Source organism: Cydia strobilella, chromosome Z (assembly GCF_947568885.1).
Source record: "Cydia strobilella chromosome Z, ilCydStro3.1, whole genome shotgun sequence".
In the NCBI taxonomy this organism is placed as follows: Eukaryota; Metazoa; Arthropoda; class Insecta; order Lepidoptera; family Tortricidae; genus Cydia; species Cydia strobilella.
In genome coordinates this window covers 58,563,070-58,588,637 of record NC_086068.1, presented here as the reverse complement: position 1 = coordinate 58,588,637, position 25,568 = coordinate 58,563,070, and the positions used below count along the sequence as shown (strand labels likewise).

The 25,568-nt window shown below is 38.9% G+C and overlaps 1 protein-coding gene and 1 long non-coding RNA gene across 3 annotated transcripts in view; one reads left to right on the top strand and one right to left on the bottom strand.

Annotated features, from left to right (window-relative positions):
* The first annotated feature begins 345 nt into the window (after window positions 1-345).
* On the top strand, window positions 346-25,277 carry LOC134755183 (uncharacterized). 2 transcript variants are annotated; one of them, XM_063691691.1, is made up of 9 exons: window positions 346-585; window positions 12,183-12,411; window positions 13,379-13,496; window positions 14,434-14,523; window positions 15,493-15,615; window positions 18,193-18,240; window positions 20,666-20,830; window positions 22,469-22,637; window positions 24,510-25,277. In XM_063691691.1, the coding sequence occupies exons 2-9, from the start codon at window positions 12,201-12,203 to the stop codon at window positions 24,594-24,596; spliced, it is 1,011 nt and encodes a 336-aa protein (XP_063547761.1). In that variant the 5' UTR covers window positions 346-585; window positions 12,183-12,200; the 3' UTR covers window positions 24,597-25,277. The 2 variants fall into 2 exon arrangements, with proteins under 2 accessions (XP_063547761.1, XP_063547763.1); XM_063691693.1 differs by lacking the exon at window positions 18,193-18,240.
* LOC134755238 (uncharacterized) overlaps window positions 4,461-25,568 on the bottom strand; it is a 108,884-nt gene continuing 87,776 nt past the window's right edge. The window contains exon 3 of the long non-coding RNA XR_010129016.1: window positions 4,461-4,593. This is a non-coding gene — a long non-coding RNA (uncharacterized LOC134755238). The remainder of the gene's footprint in view (window positions 4,594-25,568) is intronic.

Sequence of the window (25,568 nt, the reverse complement as noted above, 5' to 3'; positions counted from 1 at the left end):
TGGGACCACATTGTGGGACGATAATGACATTGGTTGACTTATGTCAAACTGACGGCCTTGCGTTTTATTATTGCAAAAGTGGTTATGTTTATAAAATCAAGAATCGAATTTATAATCGCTAATTAAGCAGATTAGAGAAATCAAATTCACCGTGTTCACTTATTATTTCAAAATATAAATGGACGCAGAAATCAACTTATAATACATGTACATTTTGTTTACTTTAAATTATTCTGGTATTGGCTGGAGCTGGAGGTTTGAAATGACAATGGATTGATTGAGCGGTGTCAGTGAGTCTGGCGTCTGGCAGCACCGCCCGTCGGCCGTCGCTGCCAAACCTGCCATTTTATTTCGGCTGTTTTGTTGTCATAATAATTTAATGAATTTATAAAATAATCTTTACATAATAACTTTAATAGTACAATGTGGGACAACGTGATAGTATAATTGATTTTTTAGAAGTTTTAATTCAATATATTTGATTAAAATTTGTTTACATATCCCGTTAAGTGGTTCATTGTTTGAAGGATACAATCGAAAAGAAAGGTCTCAGCATCTCTCAGGCGATCGTGATGTCATAAATTGGTGAGTACAGAACTATTAACGGATTAAGCGTCATTATCATACAGTCTCCGCTGCACTCGTGAGTCGGGCAGAATCGTTCGAGTATTCAATTGATTTTAATTACTTTTCTCGCGAGTGCATGGGGCATGGACTAGTGCCAAGTCGGCCGTTCGAACGTAACTAAACTGAATGCGTAATAAAACTGGTAATTTTACAAGAAATTCGTACTGTGCCTGTTTCTCGTAAGTAGTTTGTTTATGGATGCATGCTATACAATGCCCAAGTCATAATCCCGGTAAAAAAGTTACAATCAATGTGCCAGTGCGTTATTCATGTGGGCGATTGTCAATGGCTGATAAAATGGTATGACTGTTATCTTTATTTTTAACTGCTTCTTACAAAATACTGTCAACTCTTCCGGCCTATATTTAGATGTTTCAAATAAAGCATTTGAAATATGTTTGAGTAAGCAAATCATATGTAATGTGGGAAATTTAGTTAGAAATTTTACACTTAGATTTAGATTTATTTATTTCAGGATAAAAATTACACTATAAATTTGCATCAATGTCAAAATTATGCTTATCTTCTTATCATGATCGTCAAACATTACATACTAAGTAGTTACATATGTTTCCATGTTAATGATGACCACTAAGACCAGTAGCATAAAAACCCCTTTATTATAGTATGAATTATCTCAGATGATTTTTTGGGTTTGGCCTTAATCTGTTAAATAAAAGGTATTGTTTCCTTTATGCAGTGGTGACACTGCTTACTGCTAATAACCCCTGCGTATGTAACGGTATTAAGCAAATTTACCGTTCATTTAATGGTTCAAATTCATAAAACAGCCCATTTGGAGATAACACGTTTTGTTATCTCCAAAAAACCCACCCTGATTGTTCTCTGAATGAGCTGTCACATAAATTTGAACCTTAATACTATCACAATAGTTGCTTTTTAAACGACATGGCTGATTTGGCACGCGCTGAAGACCACTCTTAAAAGGAACAAAGGCTTTTGTTTAACAAATTAGGGCCCGAGCCCAAAAAAATCATCTCAGATAATTCATATTATAATCAATGTTTATCGCATATTTCTGTTAATTCTTCTGTATTTAATGGAAATTAATATCGCATTCAAAATCAAGACACCTTGGTATTGTGTTTGTATAATATATATTCTTCCATGAACGTTGGCTCTGAAGATGTTCCGGAAATAACAACAAGCGAAATCGAACATGCTCTCAGTAAAATGAAAAATGGCAAATCACCCGGCAGTGATAACATTATTATTGAGATGGTAAAGGATGGAGGAGATAGAGTGACTGAACTACTTAAAACGGCCTTCAACAAATGCTTGGAGGAACAAACTATACCAGAGATCTGGAACTGTGCCACAGTCATCTTACTTCATAAGAAAGGAAATAAAGCAGATTTAAACAACTATCGCCCCATCAGTCTGCTCTCACACCTGTATAAACTCTTTACCAAGATCATTACTCTACGCCTTACCAAAAAAACTTGACTCATATCAGCCAATTGGTACAGAACAATTCAAGATAGACCCTTGTGGATACCCTGGTTTGATTCTGCCAACCTCTCTAGAAAAGTGTTAGTCTCAGCTTTCCGAGTCCGGTCCGGACACATCCCTACAAACAAATTTCTGTGCATGATGGGTGTTAAATCGTCACCACTGTGTGCAAACTGTCAGAAGACTGATGACTTGTCTCACGTGTTGTTGGAATGCGTCCGGAATTCGGACTTGACAAAAAGAATTTTTGGTAGTCTGGGCTCCATGCACAATGGACAGATCAATTGTTGGTTGGCAGAGCCTATATCGGACAAAGCAATCAGTGTTTACCACTTTATTGACCTCTCCCTTGAGTAGGGAACTATGATAGCACCCATGAGGCTGACATGTTCACCTAGAGTGTCCAAAGCCTCCATAAAAACCAGATTAAAAAAAAAAAAAAAAAAAAATATCAGCCAATGGAGCAAGCCGGATTTAAAAGTGGTAGCAGCACATTGGATCATATATTGTCAATGAGAATCATTATAGAAAAGACGACTGAATATCAAATGCCTTTGTGGTTAGCATTTATAGATTATAAAAAAGCATTTGACAGTGTTGAAACATGGTCGGTCATAGAATCACTACAAAATGCACGCATAGATCACCGATATACTGCTCTAATCGAAAATATGTACAAAAGAGCCACCCTAAAAGTGAACCTACCCCCGCTGACCGAGCCAGTTCGGATTGAGAAGGGCGTACGACAAGGTGATACGCTTTCACCAAAACTGTTTACTCTGGTCCTAGAGGACATCTTAAAAAGCCTGAACTGGGAAAAGCGTGGATTGAGTATATGGGGTAGTCGCTTGAATAATTTACGGTTTGCTGATGATATTGTCTTGCTGGCAAGCGACCCCGCTGAACTTCAAAGCATGATCCAAGAACTCAGCGATGCTTCCATACGGTGTGGCCTGGAAATGAATCTAGACAAGACAAAAGTTATGACCAACACAGATGTCAAGGCGAATATCACAGTTAACCATACCGCCATCGAAACTGTCGATAAATACGTGTATTTGGGACAAGAGATAGTGACTGGAAAAAAGAACCAAACCAATGAGATCAACAGACGCGTACGACTAGCCTGGGCAGCCTATTCCAATCTCGAGTTTGCCTTCAAAATGAACCTTAAGGCCGAACAAAAAGCACGCATATTTGACCAATGTATCCTGCCTGTGCTCACTTATGGAGCTGAAACCTGGGTTTTCACCAAAGACATACTACGTAAATTGAGCGTTGCCCAGCGGGCGTTAGAGAGAAAATTGGTGGGGATCACATTGAGAGACCGTAAAACAAATGAATGGCTGAGACAACAGAGCAAAGTCAATGATGTTATAAAACGCGTAGCCAATTTGAAGTGGGAATGGGCTGGTCATATAGCACGGAAGACCGATTCGTGGAGCAAACGACTACTCGAGTGGCGACCATGGGGGGAAGAGCGTCCTCAAAGTAGACCCCAGATGCGCTGGGACGACGACATTAAGAAGACTGTGGGGAAACAGTGGCTCCAAGTCGCACAGAACCGCGACGAATGGCGCAAAATGAAGGAGGCCTACACCCAAAGGGTAGAAAAAGGCTAAAGAGAGAGAGAGAGAGAGATATTCTTCCATCCATTTTGTGTCACTGATTTTTCAACAGCTCTTTCTTACTCTCCATACAAAACTCATATTGGTTGGTAATATGTGGCATTTTCTATAAAAAGAGACCTTATTGTTGATGGCGCTTACGCCAATATTAACGATGCTCCGATATAAATACAATGCCGCGCGACGCTGTGCGGCGTAAGCGCCATCGACAATAAGGTCCCTTTTCATAGAGAATGCCCCATATAGGCTTAATTTTGAAGAAACAGTAAGAAACACAACCTATAAATTTATATTTTTCATGGAAATGTTCTGAAATCCTTTAAAATACAATGCAATTGCGATTGTGTGCTCTGCGAGCGTGAAACACTATAATTAATTAGGGTGAATGGACCAGTAACACACCTTGTAATCAAGAAAATCACCTAATGGAGTGGAATGGACTCTCGATATGATGGATTTTCGAAATAACCAGAATTCGGGAGTGTTTTGGGATTGGGATAACCTGAGTTCACCTTAGTACAGCCATGGAATTGAATTTCAGTACGATTTCGTACCTTGTCACAGTGACAATAGTATGAGGTCTCTGGCGACTTTCATATTGAATTTCACTGTGACAAGGTACGAAATGCATAATGCATATATTGAGTTGTTCAAATGACCCACATAGGTAAGTTAATTTATTTAATAAGTTTTGGCAAAAATTTTAATTACTTTTTTTCCGCAGGCAATTAATACTCATCAAGACAATTCTAAAAGCTCCAATCACAATTAGGTTGCGTTGTTTTATCACAGAGTTCCTATGACCACCTCTTGTCTTCATCATCAGATCAGCTCGATGGTACCATAATATTGCATTGACATACAGCTTCATCGGAAACCGGCAAGATGGTTTAATTAGTTACCTTAGATTCCATTACATAGTTGGTTACATACAGGTCGACCTTATAAAAGCGTGTTAATAAATAGATTTGTCAGTATCCCGGTCTACGCAGAGCGAGCAATACGCGCGAGGTAATATCCTCGCGCGTATGTTCACTCTGTGTGGACCCGGTTACAGGGGCGTAGCTAGAGGATATGGCGCCCGGGGTAGTCACCAAATTTCCGCCCCCTGACGACAGTGACAACTGACAAAAGTTTCCCTTCTGCTGCCTTTTGCCCATTTTGGCGCCCCCCCCCCCTAGTTACGCCACTGCCCGGCTAGTAACCATTTTCTTAACAAATAAAAAAAAACGTGGGTTCAAGCCTCGTTTGTGCCTTAGAAATTCTCTTAGAAAAGAGGAGGGTGTAAAATTATGTATCTTCATCATCATCATCATACGCCCATGGTTGACAGTATTTTGACGTGATAACGTCTTATAAATCGATGAACACCGGTAGCATGCAAGGGTTCCGTAAATTACAATTTAAACAATGTATTTTTTATGTGAAACGTGAGTGAAATGTCTTTAAAAACCCGTAGGGGTCGGATCAAAAACTAAGTAATTAATCCCGACTCACGCTTAACTGCACATTTCTAATAGGTTTTCCTGTGATCTATAGGTAAAGATCTATTTTGTGGATTTTTTCAAAACTTTAGACCCAGTAGTTTCGGAGATAAAGGGGAGGAGAATGGTTATTTTTTGCCTATTTTCTTGAATTGCTTCTAAACTGTTTATCCCAAAATTATAAAAAATATGTATTTGAGATTCTCACAATGAGCTCTTTCATTTGATATGTAATAAGATATAGTTTGAAAAACTTAATTTTTTAATTTTCTCATTTACCCCCCAAAAGTGGCCCCCGTGTTTAAAATTCTTTGTTTACGTTACATGTCCGTCTTTGGGTCACAAACTTACATATGTGTATTTCAACTTAATTGGTTCAGTAGTTTCGGACAAAATAGGCTGTGACAGACAGACAGACAAGCAGAAACGCCTGCGAACTATGCTATTAAGCTTAAAATAGATTTAAAAGTGAAAGTGGATTTTAACACTTTTAAATTTATTCTAAACCATTGACCGTGCGCGTCGCGTCATAGTGAACCTTGTCGCAATGCCCGAAGGTCGATTTTGAATAATAAAATGTTGACTGACAACGGACTAGGTGACAAGTTATTTTAACCCTTGTATAGTCGGCATCAGATATATCGGAGCGGCCGAGGTGCTCACAAATATCTGAACACGCACTCTATTGTCAAGGCGTTAGAGTGTGTGTTCAGATATTGTAAATACCTCGGCCGCTCCGATATATCTGATGCCGACTATACAAGGGTTAAAATAACTTGTCACCTAGTCCGTTGTCAGTCAACATTTTATTATTCAAAAACCGGACAAGTGCGAGTTAGACTCGCCCACCGAGGGTTCCGTACCCAAAGGGACCCTATTACTAAGACTCCGCTGTCCGTCTGTCTGTCTGTCACCAGGCTGTATCTCATTAACCGTGATAGCTAGACAATTGAAATTTTCACAGATGATGTATTTCTGTTGCCGCTATAACAACAAATACTAAAAAGTACGGAACCCTCGGTGCGCGAGTCCGACTCGCACTTAGCCGGTTTTTTTGTTATTATAGCGGCAACAGAAATGCATCATATGTAAAAATTTCAACTGTCTAGCTGTGTGTAAAATTTGCACGCCACAAGTAGGCAGAATTGTGCTGGACTAATATTTCGATGTAACATCTGTGTTAACCATGATTCTAGCAAATAAATTATAAATTATCACGGTTCATGAGATACAGCCTGCTGACAGACAGACGGACAGCGGAGTCTTAGTAATAGGTCCCGTTTTTACCCGTTAGGTACGGAACCCTAAAAAATATTTTCCACAATGTCAATATCCAGAGACGAAAATGGAAACGTTTGTATGGAAAAGCGGTCGTCCCAGGGACCGGCCCGCTATCCCTTATCCGGGTTTTATAAGGGTATTGCATAAGGCTTAACTCACCATACCCTTTGCCAGACGAAACCCTTCATTTTGCTTTTATAAACCCTTATATTTGTGTACACACATTTGTGTAATCGGTAGCCCAAATACCCTTACAAAACCCATATCATCCGCTCACCAACACCTTGCATATTGCTTATAAGGGTTAGCCTTATAAAGGGCTTCCCTTTTAGCATATAAGCGTGCTAATTTAAGTCGTCTACCTTGTTCATAAAGCACACATTACTTCGAATCCGAGCGATCGTCGGCGGCGACGGCGGCGTTCTTTGACTAGGCACGTATTTTCTTTCCTTTTCATACACTGGCGTAGACATATACTAATCCTGTCTCTTTCACGCAAAGGGAAACCTTTATAAAAAGCGCTTAAAGATAAGGGTAACCATTATTAAGGGCTAGCCTTATTTTTGGTTAGCTTTTCAATAAGGGTTAGTCAAAGGTAGGGGTATGAATGTGGAATGGGCTTGCAGATCAAAAGGGAAAGTCTTTCAATGTGTTAGCCGTGTTTAAGGGACACCCATTGAAAGGGTTTTATCGCGGAAAGGGTTGTCCGGTCCCTGGGTCGTCCACTATCCTCTTAAGAAATTATTCTTAACTCAAGATCCGTCAGTCAATAATACTCCGTAACCATCGTGTTAGGAACCAGTACGTTGGTGTTAATTTGTTAAGTCGATCACCTGCTCTGCTAATTGACAAATGACCTCCTTTCTAAATAACTGTTTAGACCCACACCGAGAGGTCAAAGATACCTATCATGAGCGAATCCAAGTCTGTATCTTTAGGTATTTAAAATAATGTAAACAAACCACAATAGGTTTGATGACAAATTTTCTTTAATGGTATCAATGGATCAGGTTTGTTTTTAGGATCAAATGTCTATATGGGACCGATTGCATTAAAGCAATACAAAAGTCAGAAATGACACTAAGTCCGACGGTCGTACTTCACTCGCGAAACGCTCCTAACAAACGATAAGTGAACGTGACGTCAAGGTCACTGAGAGCCCATCATGAAGTATGGACAAAACAAGAAAATTGCGTTTTTGTCAGTGAAATATTGCGTTTATGCATATAGTTGCTATACAATCTTTTGTTGGATAAAATGTAAGGAATCGAATTGTACCCTTAATTTTTCCTTTTTGGAAGTTAAATATTTCTAAGATTCCACGGGTAATATATAAACAACAATTAAAAGGTATTTAATAGCTTAATGAGTGATGATTCATTTGTCTCAACAAGGATACCAACAACATTAACTAATGGGCTTATCATTAAACTATTAGTAATAAATTTATTTGCATTACTAGGAAACCACTGTGACTAACATAGTTTGAAATATAAAATTTAATTTCGTGGTGTTTCGGTCGATGGTTCTCCGCTTGTCTTTTAACGAAACATGAAAATAAGTAATTTTTTTGATAAAACAATAATTGCTTTTTTATCGCCGACTTTTCAACTGGCAACTAACAACTTCAATCAATCTTTATGTAGAATGGCTCCATCGATACTGTCGATGATTTCGCCAACGTCAAAGTGGGATCCACGTGGGATCGTGTTATATTTCTTCAATCTTGATGTAAATCAGCCAGTGTACGGTAAAAGTATAAATAATACAATTATGGCCTCTAGGGCTCTATCCAGATACGGTTAAAGGTAGAAATACCAAATGCTCTTAGAGCACGACGTTGTTCGGTAGTTGTGATATGAGCTCTTGTATAGCGATAGCGACTATACAAGGGCCACGTGGAGCTACTTGGCGTTGACGCCAAAACGTTGGATAAACTCGTATCTAGATTAATTCTTCATTATCCGCACACGTCTTCATTAGTTTACTGCATAATAAGCTATCAGTATTACACTTCAAACAACGTTAATGAGCAAAAACAAAAAATTAATCCCGACTCGATGTCGCCAAGATGGCGGTCGTCAAGTAACCAACTAACAACTTGGTGGTTGCGTTGATTTTTATCAATGACGTATTTGACACTTCCCTTTGATGTCAATATCTGCGAATTCTACTGTAACTCACTGGGGTATTTTTTTAAATGGCAAATATCTTATAAACTAGAAACGCTTTTACTGTACTGTGTATTGTATATTTTTTTGTGTGTTAGGTTTTGTTTTAATACTTATATTTATAAGTAGTATGTATATTTATTTATCGTATGGCATATCTCTACATGTCACTGCATTATAAAATTAAAATTTAAAACTAGAATCCTTAAAATAATCCACGGCTTTCCCAGTCAAGGTCTTGAGCTCTTCCAAGTTGCCACCGAATTTGGTGTTAGGGCATTCCAGCACCATGTGACGGATAGTTTGTTCCGGTTCTCCACATCCGCATGCCGCCGATTCACACCATCCCCATTTATTCCTGTGGTATGCGGAGTTACCCACTTCCGGAGCGGTTCAACAGACACCAGACACGTCGGTGGGTAGTGAAACCTGGAGGTCTAGTACGGGGGCTTAGTAGTATGTATAGTATGTGTGTTTGTGTTTAATAGTCTCCATATTTAGCTCCATGCACTACCTGTTGACTTTTGTATGAGTTCTACATTTCCTGCTACCCAAAGGTTGTCTGGAAGAGATTGCTTTTTAGCGATCAGGCCGCATTTTTCTTTAAAATGTAATAATTTTGGTGCAATAAAGAATATTTACTTGCAACAGTAAGCAAGATGCCTTGGTAAGCGGTGCAGTAGAGTCAGTGTTGGTGAAGTGTGAGTGCATCTGATTTTATAGATATTTGCCATTTTAAATTGCATGCCTTGGGATAACTTCAAATGCGGGGTATACGAAGTTATCCCAACGCACCTTAGTTCTTTTTCAAAATCCCAACGCACCTTATCTTATATAGAGAATGTTCCTCATTATCTAGTCGGGTAAAACGATTACCCGCGCATAGGATACATTGGCTCATTGAATTGAAACTAAGATAACATTATCAGTTAATGTTAATTATTACGTAACTTCAGTTTAAAAGTTTATCAAACCGGCTACGTTCAGACTCGGTCTTTTTAGGGTTTCGTACCTCAAAAGGAAAAAAACAGAACCCTTATAGGATCACTCGTGCGTCTGTCTGTCCGTCCATCCGTCCGTCTGTCACAGCCTCTTTGCTCCGAAGCTACTGTACCAATTAAGTTAAAATTTGTCACACATATATGTAAGTCAGTGACCCAAAGACGGACATGTAACGTCTACAAATAAATTTGAAACATATGGGCCATTTTTGGGGGGCTAATGGAAAATTAAAAAACAAAGTTTTGCAAACTATATCGTGTTATATATCAAGTGAAAGGGCTTATTGTGAGAATCTCAAATATTTTTTTTTATAATTTTAAGATAAACAGTTTAGAAGTTATTCAAGAAAATATGCAAAAAATGACCATTCCCCCTTTATCTCCGTAACTACTGGGTCTAAAATTTTGAAAAAAATACACAAAATAGTTCTTTACCTAGAGATGTCAGGAAAACCTATTAGAAATTTACATTCAAGCGTGAGTCGGACTTAAGACCAAAAATGCGGTTAGGCTGTTTTATGGACACAGCCGCAATGGTTTACGTGAAACGTGGTGTTGTTATTGTGTGATGTACGGAACCCTTAAAACGCGAGTCCGACTCGCACTTGGCCGGTTTTTTTAGTAGAACTCGTACCTCATATCATAAAATAATACGACCGTATAACATGCGTACATTATGCGACATTTATTTCAACAGCTTGAAGAAAAAAGGAGCCAAGGAGCTCACAAATATCTGAACACGCTTCTATTGTCAAGGCGTTAGAGTGCGTGTTGAGATACTTTTGAGCACCTCGGCCGCTCCGATATATCTGATGGCGACTGGAAACTATCCTTTGAAATACTTCACATCACAAACAAACTACACAGACACCGCTTAGCGGGTCACTTATATGTCACACCAATTTCTAGGTTTTTTCCCCCTCCCCCCCCCCTGCTTGTCACACTTGGTCACATTTGGCGAGTCAGATTTGACTCCAGTAGATAATGCTAAGTCCTTAACCTCATTATTTATTGGTTTAGCAAGCTACTTGTGATTGTAGCAAGCGTAGCCGTTATGTAAGAGGCCGGTGTCGATTTTAGTCGCAAAAATGTAAAATTGATAGATTTAGTCGGTGAAATTGTACACCTTTTGTTACCTAATTGAAATAACAAGTACTGGTTTCTATTAGCACGTCTTCTTATCTAACCTTTTATCAGATCATTTTTTTGAGAACAGACTCACAAAATTAGTAATGTTTGCTTTTCTGATGGACGTTTAGGTAAACGCGCGTAAAGCACTGATTTTGTCGCTCTTATTTGTAAATTTCGTAAAGTTTGGACGGCTAAACATGGTAATTTTGTATTACACATATCCCATACTTGACGTTTATCAGACTACATTTTTATTATTATGACATTATGACTTTGAAGTAGTGTAAATGAAAGTTAGACGAAATCAATTTTCTCCAGAAATTACTTCAAAACAAGTGACAATTTCTCTGAAAATCGACTTAATTTCAACGTAATTTTGATACTTAAACAATCTACAACATTTGCTGAAACTATTCTTATACATCAATTTGTATATCTTACCACCATAAATTATTGATGAATTTTTAAAAACTGCCCCTTCTTTTCATATATTACCGGTGATGCACGCTCGCGACCTCATTATTAAAAGGCAAGATGAGAAGACGTGCTAATAGAAACCAATACTTGTTATTTAGATATTACGTAACAAAACGTGTATAATTTCAACGACTAAATCTATCAATTTTAAATTTTTGCTTCAAAATCGACTACGGCCTCAGGAGGGACATTCACCAAATAAATATACAAGAAACATTTGTGAAACCGACTTAAACCTGTTTATTAAGAAGTCACAGCTCACATTTAGGGGTCATCCGTTAATTACATCACACGTTTAGGGGTAGGGAGGGGGTCAAGAAAATGTGACATGGGGGAGGGGGGAGTCACAAACTTTGTGACGTCACTTTAATATCACTTGTTTCCAAACACTTTTTGGATTTTTTTGTATTCGCTGTACAGTTAAAGAATAGAGTTTTACTATGATAAATCGTTCATATTCGTGATTTTTTTTATTCCTAATCGATTTTATGTCATAAAATTACGAATATTGTTTTTATTAAAAATATGTTTTTAATTAAAATAATGATACTTTATTTAAATTGCTTATTTCGTTTGAAGACAAAATTGCCAAATATTTGACGTCACACGGGGGGAGGGGGTTGCCAAATGTGACCAGGTGTGACAAGAAGGGGTAAAAAAATTGTCAAATTCGTGTGACGTAATCATACTATTTTTCGTTAACCCGCTCACCGGGTCCGTGTGACCGCGCCATCTAGCGAGGACGATGACCAGGTCCGACTTAGACGTTCAATTTAGGGCACTCAGGCTTTTATATTGCTCGAATGTCCAATTTCAACGTTAAAGTAATTAGGATTGATTTACACCATAACCAAAAAAACTACATAATCTATTGTCTAAAACAAGGTACATCCTTTTCGTTTTTTCTAGAACCCGAACGATGTAAGAATGTCGCGCGTACTCAGCGCGCTGAACGGGGCGCTGCCGGACTCGCGGCCGCTGCTCTCGCTCCAAATAGTCGAGACTATCGCCAAGTGCCCCGCCGGCTATGTGGCCGTCAGCCGGACCTACGATGAAGACGCCGACGCTGGGCTGCTGCGGCAGAACGGGCTGTTCGGCAAGAAGCCCACTCACTACATCTGCCTGTCCAAGTCTGAGGGTGAGCTCTAACTAAATTGACAAGTTCCCTAGATTAGACTGTAGCCAAATGCCCCGGATATGCTGTCAGTCGGACCTACCACGAAGATGCCGACGGCTGCTGCGGCAGAACGGGCTGTTCGGCAGGAAGCCCACTCACTACATCTGCCTGTCCAAGTCTGAGGGTGAGCTCTAACTAAATTGACAAGTTCTCTAGATTAGACTGTAGCCAAATGCCCCGGATATGCTGTCAGTCGGACCTACCACGAAGATGCCGACGGCTGCTGCGGCAGAACGGGCTGTTCGGCAGGAAGCCCACTCACTACATCTGCCTGTCCAAGTCTGAGGGTGAGCTCTAACTAAATTGACAAGTTCTCTAGATTAGACTGTAGCCAAATGCCCCGGATATGCTGTCAGTCGGACCTACCACGAAGATGCCGACGGCTGCTGCGGCAGAACGGGCTGTTCGGCAGGAAGCCCACTCACTATATCTGCCTGTTCAAGTTTGAGGAAGAGCTCTAAAAAGACAAGTACTCTCTTGATATTAGACTGTAGCCAAATGCCCGAGACATGAGTCTGCTGCGGCATCTGTCAGACTAAGCCCGCGTCATTCAGACATTGCGCTCGACCAAAGTGTGTGAACGGCCTTAATTTGCCGAGTCTGCGGCCTAAGTCTGAAGCTAAGTGAATATTCTGTGTAAATAGGCATAGTATGTACTATCCGCGCGCGAATTCCGTGCACGGCTGAGGAATGTTAGGAATGTTGGGCGTCATGACATGACAGGGTCGTTTTGTACGTACGGGCGCGGCGCACACCCTCCCACTTCCTCGACCTCCGATTGCACGGAATTGGCGCGCGGACAGTATAGGTAGGTACATTATATAGCGCGTTTATACGGGGCGTATAATTTAACTTATCGATAGCTATCATAAATTTTGCTCTCTAGAATCCGATGTCTGACAATAATAACGTTTTTCTATTGTTCCAGGCGTCCCGGGCTACGTGATGGACGGTATAGCAGTGGTCGGCGAACGCGAGGCGGCCCCGTCTGGCTACAGTGTGGCCGGGCGGGCGGGCAAGCGGCGTTTGTGTACACGAGTGTCAAGGTACATTTGTTCTTATTGATCCGTGCATTCTCCAAGGTGGGTTCCCACGGCCCGTTGTTTCACAGATCTAACCGCGCCTCAGATCGTGGGAACAGTCGCATCCAATGAGGCCTGTGGTCTCCTGTCTTCACCCACTCCCGACGGATAGCCGCACAGGCATCCACAGGCGTTCCTGACCTGTAATAACACGGGCAGCAGAGTTTTGAAAAATCGAAACGGTTGCCAAAAATGTGAACAGCAATCTTGAGGTCTCTCTCTAGTAACTTAATTGATTCAAAACCAGATTATACAACTTACGCTCGATAGAAAATATCACGAACATAGGTTGCCTGCTTTTTATTGCCATTGGATTTTATCCAGGCGCTATACTTTAACTGCTGGAACTAATTCCACGCACATGAAGTCGCGGGCAAAAGCTAGTTACAAATATCAACAATAATAGGTAATATAAGCGAAACTGCGTAGGGGGCACCAGGGCGCCACTACCACAATCTGAGGGTCTATCGTGAAACAAGAAAATTTCTTTATCTAACATCTCTGCCACTCTTGCATATTCGAGCGATAAAGAGGCAGATATCGAGTTTTCGGATTCGCGTTTCCCGGTAGGTCCTCTGTAAGCAAACCGCCTCAATGTCATATTTTATTATCTGTGGAAACTTGTCAAAAACCTGTTAAAGGTACAGTATGTATAAGTTACTCTATGGTTTACTAAAAAGGCTAGTCCTGCACTCTGGTGGCAGAACATTGCAGTAATATCCCCTATTGCAGTAGCTTCAAAAGTGTGGTGTGGTGTGATGGTATGGTTTCCTAAGACGCTATGTGGAAATTAGTTTGTAAGTGATAGTCTATTCTCTGAAACATTCTGAAATTGACCACAGTATAATTAAATTAGTGTCTCTGACTTTCACAACAACTAATATATTATTTTAATATTCAGAGGGGCGGCAGAGACGCGCTTGCCACCCGTGACGGACGTGATCGTATGCTCGCGGATGCGGCAGGCGCCGCGAGGATTTATATTAGCTGGGTGAGTAATTTCACTGAGACTAATAAAGGACTCTGTACATTATGAAGTTTTTTTGGACTGGTTTGAATAAGAAAAAGCAACATATTTTCCATTTTACTTCAGTGATGGAACATAGAAAACACTTTGATTCGATAATAGAACTTGCTTTGGTATTAATATTATGTGGTTGCCAAATGGAAATCCCCATATTAATACTAAAACATGTTGTTTTGTTGAATCAAAGTATATAATATTGTCTTCGGTTACCGCGATAGTTACTCATGAAATAAAACTATGAAAACGAATTATATCGCGTATAATGAATTTATAATACATCCCGACGTTTCGAACCCTTTACAGCGTTCGTGGTCAACGGGTGACTGAGGAGAAACTACAATGTGCAAAATTACATACAAAAATAATGAACTATATTAAACTATAAATTTTAAGGCTGGGTTATACATGCAAAATCGGTTCATAATGGTCGGGTTGTTTTATAAATTCATAATACGCGATATAATCCGTTTTCATAGTTTTATTTCATGAATCCTAGTATGTTATATCATTCGCTACTGAAGTAAAGAAAAATATCCCTTATCTTATCTTGTTTTCTTATTGCTGTAATGCCATTATGCCACTGTGTATGCTTACTGTTACCCTAAGGTTGTCGGGAAGAGACTGTATAACGGACGGGATTGTATAATTGTAAATGAAATTATTTATTTGTAAATTATTTGTAAATAAGCATATTTTATTTAATAATGTAAACATTCAAACACAATGTATTATTGTATATGAATAAATGAAATGAAATGATTGCTTACACCGCCCGTTGCTACCTTTATTTACATTGTAAATCTGTTTTAAATTTGTTTTTACATACAATAAAATACTTAAAATATTTACTTACTGTTTACGTATACGGCACTTTGGTGCCGTGACCAGGATAAATATCATAAACTTACACACAATTCTGTGCCTTATTCACAGTGAGATAAACGGCAAGATGGTATGCTACAAAGTCGGCGACGGCAGCGTCGAGTCCTCGCCAACGCACACACAGAATGAGTACGAGAACGTCGTCTCCAATACTACTCCTGAGGCCAATAGAAGGTTAGTTTTTTCACAAACTTTTCATAAATACACAATCCTAAAAGTCACACATGCTCGTAATACAACACAATACTCTTTAGTGCACAATTCTTGGCAATGTATCTTATAAGATATATAATTTTATACCCTCTTTTTGTGTTTTTTTCTAAGAGCATCTTTATGTTTCCGTACCCAAAGGGTAAAAACGGGACCCCATAACTAAGACTCCGCTGTCCGTCTGTCTGTCAGCAGGCTGTATCTCATTAACCGTGATAGTTGAAATTTTGACAGATGATGTATTTCTGTTGCCGCAATAACAACAAATACTAAAAAAATACGGAACCCTCGGTGGGCGAGTCCGACTCGCACTTGGCCGTTTTTTTTTTTTTCTATCAGGCGCAAGCGAGGCATGGGCTCACGATTTTTTTTTTTGGCTAATGGTTTAGTACTCGTATGATGATTATTAAATAATTCTGAGCAGGGAAATAAAACATGCTTGGATTTTATCGTTTATTTTTGGCTAAAAACTTTCTTTAAACTAAAAAGCAAGTTGAAAGTACATTGTAATGTAAACGAAAACTTCAATGGCATTTTTCACGGTTCAACAATGGAATCGCTTTATGACCGCCCTTTCAAAATTATATACGGTGTCAGTACGAGCAGCGCCCGAGTATTGTCCTGAATTTCTTAATTTATTCTTTAATGCGGATGAACACAAGACCACAGAATAAGTAATAGTATTAGCACCGCCCCGCCCCGACTCGAATTACCTCGCCCCGCGACACCAGATTGACGGCCGTTTGCCGACCGCTCAGTACTATTTTTAAGCAACTTACACTATGACGCATGACGCGTGTACAGACGTGCACTTTACACAGAAACGCAAGTGATTTCTGATGTATAGCGTGTCCGCCCTGTGACGGGACTAACCTTTCTTCGGTTAAACATTATATTTTGGCCGAAACTGGCCGAAACCGAAACAAAAAGTTAGGTCTGACACTAACTCTTTAACAAAGGTCATCAATTGAAAATTAAATACTTGGGATTATTACTAGCGACCCGCCCCAGCTTTGCACGGGTAACACTAAACCCTAACAAATTATACACTTAAACCACAGTAATAAATATACCATAGAAGACGCAAATGCATCTACTTCGCTTGTCCCAACCCCGACCAAGCGTCGAGGTTGACCGTCGCTCTTTACAGTCCACGCGCGTCAGTTGTTGCAGCCAGCCAGGACGTCTGTGAAAACTTAAAAAATGCTTCGTTGCATGATATTTAACTGCAACAGCCCAAAAATTGCGAGCACCCAAAGGCAAGAACGTATTTCCTATCACAGACAAGTAATTCTAAAATGATATTGACGACCGGTCTGGCCTAGTGGGTAGTGACCCTGCCTATGAAGCCGATGGTCCTGGGTTCGAATCCCGGTAAGGTCATTTATTTGTGTGATGAACACATGCAGATATTTGTTCCTGAGTCATGGATGTTTTCTATGTATTTACCTATAAGTATTTGTATAAGTATTATATATATCGTTGTCTGAGTACCCACAACACAAGCCTTCTTGAGTTTACCGTGGGACTTAGCCAATTTGTGTAAGAATGTCCCTATAAAAAAAAAAATTATGCGTAAATGTTGTATGAAAAAGTAGGCACGCTTGGTTTCAATACAAATCGTGGTATTTGCGTCATCTAGCGTATATATTAAATCTGTGACCTAAACCTTCCTCAAGAATCACTATTGATAAGTGAAAACCGTATGAAAATCCGTTTAGTAGTATTTGAGTTTATCGCGAACATACATACAGAGGAGGACTTTGTTTTATAAGATGTATAGATATTACTATACAGAGTGAAATTTTTACCACCGTACCAAAGATAGATATAACTCCGTAATAGATGGATACAGTCTAAGGAAAAAACGTGCCTCGAAAATCAAGAAAATTTGATTCTCGTTCAGAGGGCGCTACTAGCTTTGGCCTACTGTCGTATAGATGGCGTTGACGGTTTCGTTTGTTATTCAACAATTTTAACGCATATCAGTGAAAGAACATTGGGTCAAAATCATAAAAATAATTAATGCAAATAAAAAAATCATTTATCCATATTTAAATACATTTTATCGTATTTTTATAAATCTTCATTTTTAGTTTTAAAGTGTGTCGACAGATGGCAGTGAATTTACTGGGGTTACGAAATTTACTATGACAGTACCGCACTAGTATAAGTTACTCTATGGTCATACTGAACAACTTTTATTATGGAACCAATGCCGAAATCGCGTTGCGTTAAAATCACCAAATATCACCAAGGGGGAGGGGGGGGGGGATCAAAAATAGGCCAAATATGATCACACGGTTTCTGGACGACCCCTACGCAGAGTTTAAACGGTGGTTAAAATTTCACCCTGTGTAGTCACTTGTGTTCTTTTTTTTGAAACTTTTTTTTAGGTGTGCAATAAAGATTATTTCTTTTATCTATCTATTTTCTAACAATAATTAAATGGGTATGTGAAGTTGTGAACTTAATTATGTTAAAGGCGTAACCCTGAATGTATATTTATGTATGTAATGTTAAAATATTATTTATTTCCAGTTCTGTATCTTCGAAACTGTATCATGACATCTTAGTTTGGACAAATAGGTATTTAGTGTCGCCTGAGTTTGATGTTTTCGAATTTGCTAACGGTTTTCATCACCTAATGTTACATACTGTATCAATCATCTGTGGGATTGGGATCCCACTGCAGCGCATGCCACGCACAAATACGAGTCATAAGAAACACAGTAGGGTATTTAACTACTAGAGTCTAGCTAATGAAAGTTGAACCTGAAAAAACGCGGCAAATTCAATAATATGTAGCAGGCGGCTCGTTGAATACAAGGATTGCATAACTTTTATACTTTTTATAATTTTCATATTCTAACAAAATACAAATTATATTTATTTGCCATTAAATGTGGTATACAGTGGTGTTACATTATTATTTATAGAGCCATACACATTTAGACTTTAAAAAGCCATGCAAATTGAAAAATTATACTAAATTTAAGTTTAATTGACATTATTATTTTAAAAACTGTAATAGATGTCATATATTAAAGAAAAAGTGACTGCTTGCCCTTAGAGCTGGTCAAAGACGCCTAGTCTTACTAAGATGGCATATAGTCAAGAAATTCGGACGGGCACCGCCGTGGCGGGGTGGCCTAGGGGTTCATGGCGTTAGCCGCGATAGCTAAAGACGCCGGTTCGAATCCGGCCTTCACCACTGGAGGGCTTCGTCACTTTTTCTTTAATATATGATATCTATTACAGTTTTTAATTTATATATAGTAGTGTGACTCCTTAAAAAAAAAAAAAATATTTAATAAAATAATTTGATTTGTTCCCAAACTTGTTCATTATTATTTTAATCAAACATGCATTATTAAACTAGTTATTTATGAAGTGACAATTATCTAGAAATCATGAAAAGTATAAAAAATATGCAAAATCAAAGAACCGCCTGCTACAGATTTTTTAAAATTGCCGCGTTTTTTCTGGTTCAACTTTCATTAGCCATACCTACTCTAGTCAAATCAGTTTCTTTTTCGAACTGTCAACACGATTTTGCTACTATGGAATGAGGGCTATCGTTTTTTTGCTCACCAGTTGGCGCCTCTGTTGATGGTGGTCCAAAAGACTAAAGAACAGCTGTCAGTCATTGAAGTGACAAGTGACATTTCGAACTATGGAAAATACCACCATCTACACTAGCGCCCCTAGCGGCGAATTCATACGCATTAGCCCTCATTTATATGAAACACTAACATGTGACGTCACGATCAAATTACCTACTCTTTATAGTTTGATACTAGTTTTAAAATAGAAATTGTGTCTAAAAATAACTGCTGTATACGTTTCTGTATTAATCTTCCGGTGCTTTATTTCATGCATGGTGTTAAATAAATTATTTTAAATACTGTCTAATACCTATTCTTTCTTTTCGTTCGAAAATTTACTCTTTGATGGAATGTGTAACGTAAAGTGTGTAACTTTTTTTTTTTGAACGAAACCAACTTTGAAAAGTATTTGACGCATAGTTCAGCGGGCGTAGCATGGTTCCACATTTATCGCCTGTCCTATGCCCGTCACTTTCGCACTTACGTACTTGTTAGAACGTGACAAGCATGGTGACAATGACAAGCGATAAAAATGCGACCGTGCTGCGCCCGCAGGTCTACTTGCGGAGGAATATATCAGTCTCTTTGAAACAAATTTTTAAATTAAAGGAAAATTGGAAAAATGTACACCTCCGGCAGTACTCGAACCTGCGACCATTGGAACACCGGTCCAATCGCTTCTGCCAACTGAGCCACGGAGCTCTACCAGTTGTGTGCGAATTTCCATTCCTTCCCTTAATGCTTAAGCACCTTAATGTTCTTAACAGGCACTGAAGTCTTAAATTATATTGAGAATTCACCAGTAATAACGTGATAAACCATACTAAGCTAATGTTTTATCAAGCAGAAAGAAACGTCTGCGAATGGTCGCAGGTTCGAGTCCTGCCGGTGTATTTTTTTTTATTTGTCCTTTAATTTAAAAGTAGTATCGCTCGCAGACGTTTCTGCTTGATAAGAAAATTAAGAAAATCGTTTTTGTCTCTTTAATCATTCCCTTAATAGGGAATATAACGCGAAACTCTGCATAGGGGGCGCCACTAACATAATCGGGAAACAAGAAAATCGAAATTTCGTTATCTAACATCTCTGTAACTCTTGAATATTCGAGTGATAAAGAGGCAGATAGCGAAATTTCGGATTCGCGTTTCCCGGTGGGTCCTCTATAAACAAACAGCCTTGATGCATCAATGTCATATTTTGATCTCTGGAAACTTTTCAAAAACCTGTTAAAAGGTACAGTATGTATAAGTAACTATATGGTTTACTAAACGGGCTAGTGCTGCACTCTGGTGGCAGAACATTGCAGTAATATCCCCTATCACTCTAAAATGTTAAAGAATCCGTCTCGTGACTCTTATTTAAACTGAAGTGAGTGAATAGGCATACAATAATGCTATTAATTTCAGACTGCGAGTGGCGCCCGAGAGGCCTCCGAAGCTGTCCCCGATCATATCGGACTTGAAGAACATGAACGTGAGCGCGTATCCGAACATAGAGGATTTCACCACGGGTCACGATTACGAGGCCCTGAGTCCGTCTTACAACATCAAGCCGGCGAGGCCGGCGCCCAGGTACCTGCAGTTCATTCTGTTATACCAAAGAGAAAAATAATAAAGATAGATATAACTCCGTAATAGATGGATACAGTCTAAGGAAAAAACGTGCCTCGAAAATCACGAAAATTTGACTCTCGATCAGATGGCGCCACTAGTTTTGGCCTACTCTCGTATAGAGGGCGTTGACTGTTTCGTTTGTTATTTATAATTTTAACGCATACCAGTGAAAGAACATGGGTTAAAATCATATAAAAATAATTAATGCAAATAAAAAAAAACATTTATCCATTTTTAAATACATTTGAACGTATTTTTATAAATCTTCATTTTTAGTTTTAAAGTATGTCGATAGATGGCAGTGAATTTAAAGTGGTTACAAAATTTACTATGACAGTACCGCTCTATTTTATTATATCCTCATTGGTTATACACTACCGCTCATAACTATTTAGGCACTCGTAATTTTTTCAATACAATTGTATACAAAATCGATTTTCAGAATTATACCGCTAAGTCGCAGTCGGGTAATAGTTTTATGTGCAGTTTACTTTTTCAATTTAACAGACATGTCGAGCTTCAAAATGATGTGCAGAATATTCGTGTACATTGCCTATTTACCAAATGGCAAGCGTAAAAAAATAATATCAAAGATAGATATAACTCCGTAATAGATGGATACAGTCTAAGGAAAAAACGTGCCTCGAAAATCACGAAAATTTGACTCTCGATCAGATGGCGCCACTAGTTTTGGCCTACTCTCGTATAGAGGGCGTTGACTGTTTCGTTTGTTATTTATAATTTTAACGCATACCAGTGAAAGAACATGGGTCAAAATCATATAAAAATAATTAATGCAAATAAAAAAAAACATTTATCCATTTTTAAATACATTTGAACGTATTTTTATAAATCTTCATTTTTAGTTTTAAAGTGTGTCGATAGATGGCAGTGAATTTACTGTGGTTACAAAATTTACTATGACAGTACCGCTCTATTTTATTATATCCTCATTGGTTATACACTACCGCTCATAACTATTTAGGCACTCGTAATTTTTTTCAATACAATTGTATACAAAATCGACTTTCAGAATTATACCGCTAAGTCGCAGTCGGGTAATAGTTTTTTGTGCAGTTTACTTTTTTAATTTAACAGACATATCGAGCTTCAAAATGATGTGCAGAATATTCGTGTACATTGCCTATTTACCAAATGGCAAGCGTAAAAAAATCATTTCAAGTCAATAAATCGCTCCGGTAAGCCGTCGCGATTTAACTATATACTCTCCTTTGCAATATTTAACTTACCTATATAATGTACTATTGTTGCAACAGGTGCAGTCAGCTACAGAGAAAAGGCACCCCCCCTGTATAAAAAGTTCTGTAAATTAGTATGGACGTGGGGTACCTTTTCTCTGCAGCTGACTGTACATAATAATAATAAAAGTGTGTAAAAATGGTGTAAAATACAACTCGATTCTACTGCAGGGGCCCATTTCTCGAACTGTATTACAGCGGGGGCCCGTTTATGAAAAGCTTGTAGCTTGTAATACAAGTGGAAGGCCGTTTCTAACATACGCAATGCGACAGCGTATGTTTTGTCCCTCACGGGCGCACGCGTATATCTCTATGTAATGGTCTATGATGTGTACAGGCCTCCGTCAACGGAGTCCCCCGTGACGTCACCGCCGCCCCAGATCCGCAAGAAGGGCCCCGCGCCGCTTCCGCGTAACAACTATCAGACGCTCGGCGGCTACAGCGGCCTAGAGGGCGTGCCGTTCGTGCTCAACTCTAGGCTTAGGGGGCTTCCGGACGACGCTTTAGTAAGTACTTTTTAGGGTTCCGTACCCAAAGGGTAAAAACGGGACCCTATTACAAAGACTCCGCTGTCCGTCTGTCTGTCACCAGGCTGTGTCTCATGAACCGTGATTGCTGGACAGTTTTCAAGGATGATGTATTTCTGTTGCCGCTGAAACAAACAAATACTAAAAAGTACGGAACCCTCGGTGCGCGAGTCCGACTCGCACTTGGCCAGTTTTTTAATTTTATACCACATCAGTGACAAACAAGCATACAGCATACGGCCCGGCTGATGGTAAGCAGTCACCGTAGCCTATGGACGCCTGCAACTCCAGAGGTGTTACATGCGCGTTGTCGACTTTTTAAAAACCTGTACACTCGTGTTTTGAAGAACCTTATACTGTAGACCCTCTTTGTGAGAACCTGTTACAGTCAGGATGGCTATTTATGTGGGTGAATCAACTATTTGTGCCATTCTCAAGCAAAAGGGTACTTATTGTCGGCTGTCAATAAGGCGCTATTTCCATATAGCTTCAATTTGAAATAAACCTTATCGACTAGTGACAATGTGGTACCTTTTGATTGAAAACGTCACATTTCTTGTTGTTATTGTGTCCCGTCAGCCAGGGGACAATATTAGCACAGTTTGTTAGACGGAATGTTGTATAACCATCCACAAACGTGCTTATTAGTGGTAGCTCAGTGGAAAGGCCCTATATCTACCACAAAAATGCATGTTTGGTTATTTTAATTACCATAAAATCGGGATTTTAAGAGTGAGCCAGGAGAACGTAACCATGGCAACGAGTGACAAGAAAAAGTTAATTCACCCATGTATAATAAATATTAGAGACGCCCCGAGTTGTGGTTTAGGCCGAATACCGAATATTTGAATCATAAATCATAAATGTTTATTGCAAACCATGGTACATATGTTGTTACAGTTGATAAAGTTTCACATGGACCCTGACAGGGTATAGCACATATATTCTTAAAAATAGTTCTTAAAGCTAGTTCTTAAAACTAATACAATGGCGTGGAGAACAATTTATTTGGCCCCTCTCTCGGCCGAAGTGCCGAATATTCGGCATGACATGCGAACACTGAATAGTTTAAATCACAATTATTATGAAAACTGTTCGCCAACAAAGCACAACGTTTGCTAAGATATATTTTTGTTGAACAGAATTAATTAATGTAGTCAAGAGTCAATCAAATCAGACTCATGATTGATAAAAAAAGTGTCTTCGTATTTAATAACAATAACTTACCAAGAATACATTTTAAATATTAAATATAACTAGTTTTTGGTTATTCTTATTATGTAATTTTTCTTTTTAAGTAGGTGCAACAGATATTTGGTATTCGGCCGAATAGTAGGCAACATTCCGTCAAACACAGAATATTCGGCTAAGTGGCCGAATAGGCCGAATACCGAATAATTGCTAAATATTCGTGGCATCTCTAATAAATATTTTCGCGATTTCGTGGTTGGTCCCATAGTAAAAGTTGCTCAGTATAATCCCAAAACCTCCCTGGCAACGGGATTGCACTTATTTTTTAGCCACCCTGTATACATATAATATCTCTAAATCTCGCCAGTGAAGCTAAATAAAAGTGTATAAAATACTTTACAATACATATGGTGCTACTTTCTCGCACTAGTGCGTAAAAGAGCACTTTTCGTGCATATGTCGAAAGTTTAACCATATGCCATATGTACTGTAAAACGTTGTACGATACACGTGCGGATAGGTAATTCGCAACTCGTGTCGATTTAAAACACTCCCTTCGATCGTGTTTTAATTTATCGCCACTCGTTTCGAACTTCCTCTTTTTCGCACTTGTATCGTAAATAACTATTATCGAATTACATTTTAATACTTTGTTTACAGACTCGGTTTCCTATGATCAAAAAGCGTACTCGCTTCGAACTGGACCGGGACTACTCTTACTCCTTCACCGCGGAGCGGCAGACGTGAGACGACCAGAAATGCACCTTAAACACAGGCACACAAGGCTCAGTTTGACATGGCAGTAGCGGGTACTTTAGCGTAAGAACATTTTGAAACAGGTGCCAATCTTACTCATTCACGGTGAAGCGACAGGCGTGAGACGACCAGAAAAGCACCTTAAACACAGGCACACAAGGCTCAGTTTGACATGGCAGTAGCGGGTACTTTAGCGTAAGAACATTTTGAAACAGGTGCCAATCTTACTCATTCACGGTGAAGCGACAGGCGTGAGACGACCAGAAAAGCACCTTAAACACAGGCACATAAGGCTCAGTTTGACATGGCAGTAGCGGGTATTTTAGCTTAAGAACATTTTGAAACAGGTGCTAATCTTACTCATTCACGGTGAAGCGACAGGCGTGAGACGACCAGAAAAGCACCTTAAACGCGGGCACATAAGGCTCACATTGACATGGAGGTATTTTTACACATGATTGTGAAGTAGTAGTAGTTGAGCACTGTATCGTATATGATACATCCTCTATATTCTGTCTGTATCATAAATGATACATCAAAAAAAAGGTACGCTGATGCGCGTAATCATTGAAGGTAATCTTCTGTAATGAATAACATATTTTACTAATGAAATAAATATTAATGGACTTAGGCATACATTATTAAACTTACGATTTATCAAGTATTGGCATTATTAAGTTTGCAAAAGACCATCCTCTAAAATTTGTCATTTAAATGAATGTCTTCTCTTTGACAGAAAGTTCAAATTCTATTGATAATTTTTTGTGGATTGGATACTTTTAACACAGTCATGAAAAACGTTGTCTCCCTGTCTGACAAATTTGTGTAGTCTGTAATAGACTTGAAGGCCGTAACAGGGTATTTGACTACTAGTCAAATCAGTTTCTTTTTTCGAACTGTCAAAACGATTTTGCTGCTATGGAATTTATATGAAACACTAGCATGTGACGTCACAATAAAATT

What these genes read in the sequence shown, in the direction of transcription:
- LOC134755183 (XM_063691691.1), top strand. Translation starts at nt 12,201, where the DNA reads ATGTCGCGCGTACTCAGCGCGCTGAACGGGGCGCTGCCGGACTCGCGG. An exon ending in CTGCCTGTCCAAGTCTGAGG is followed by an intron (nt 12,412 to 13,378) that starts GTGAGCTCTAAC and finishes CTATTGTTCCAG; the next exon opens with GCGTCCCGGGCTACGTGATG. An exon ending in CGAGGATTTATATTAGCTGG is followed by an intron (nt 14,524 to 15,492) that starts GTGAGTAATTTC and finishes CCTTATTCACAG; the next exon opens with TGAGATAAACGGCAAGATGG.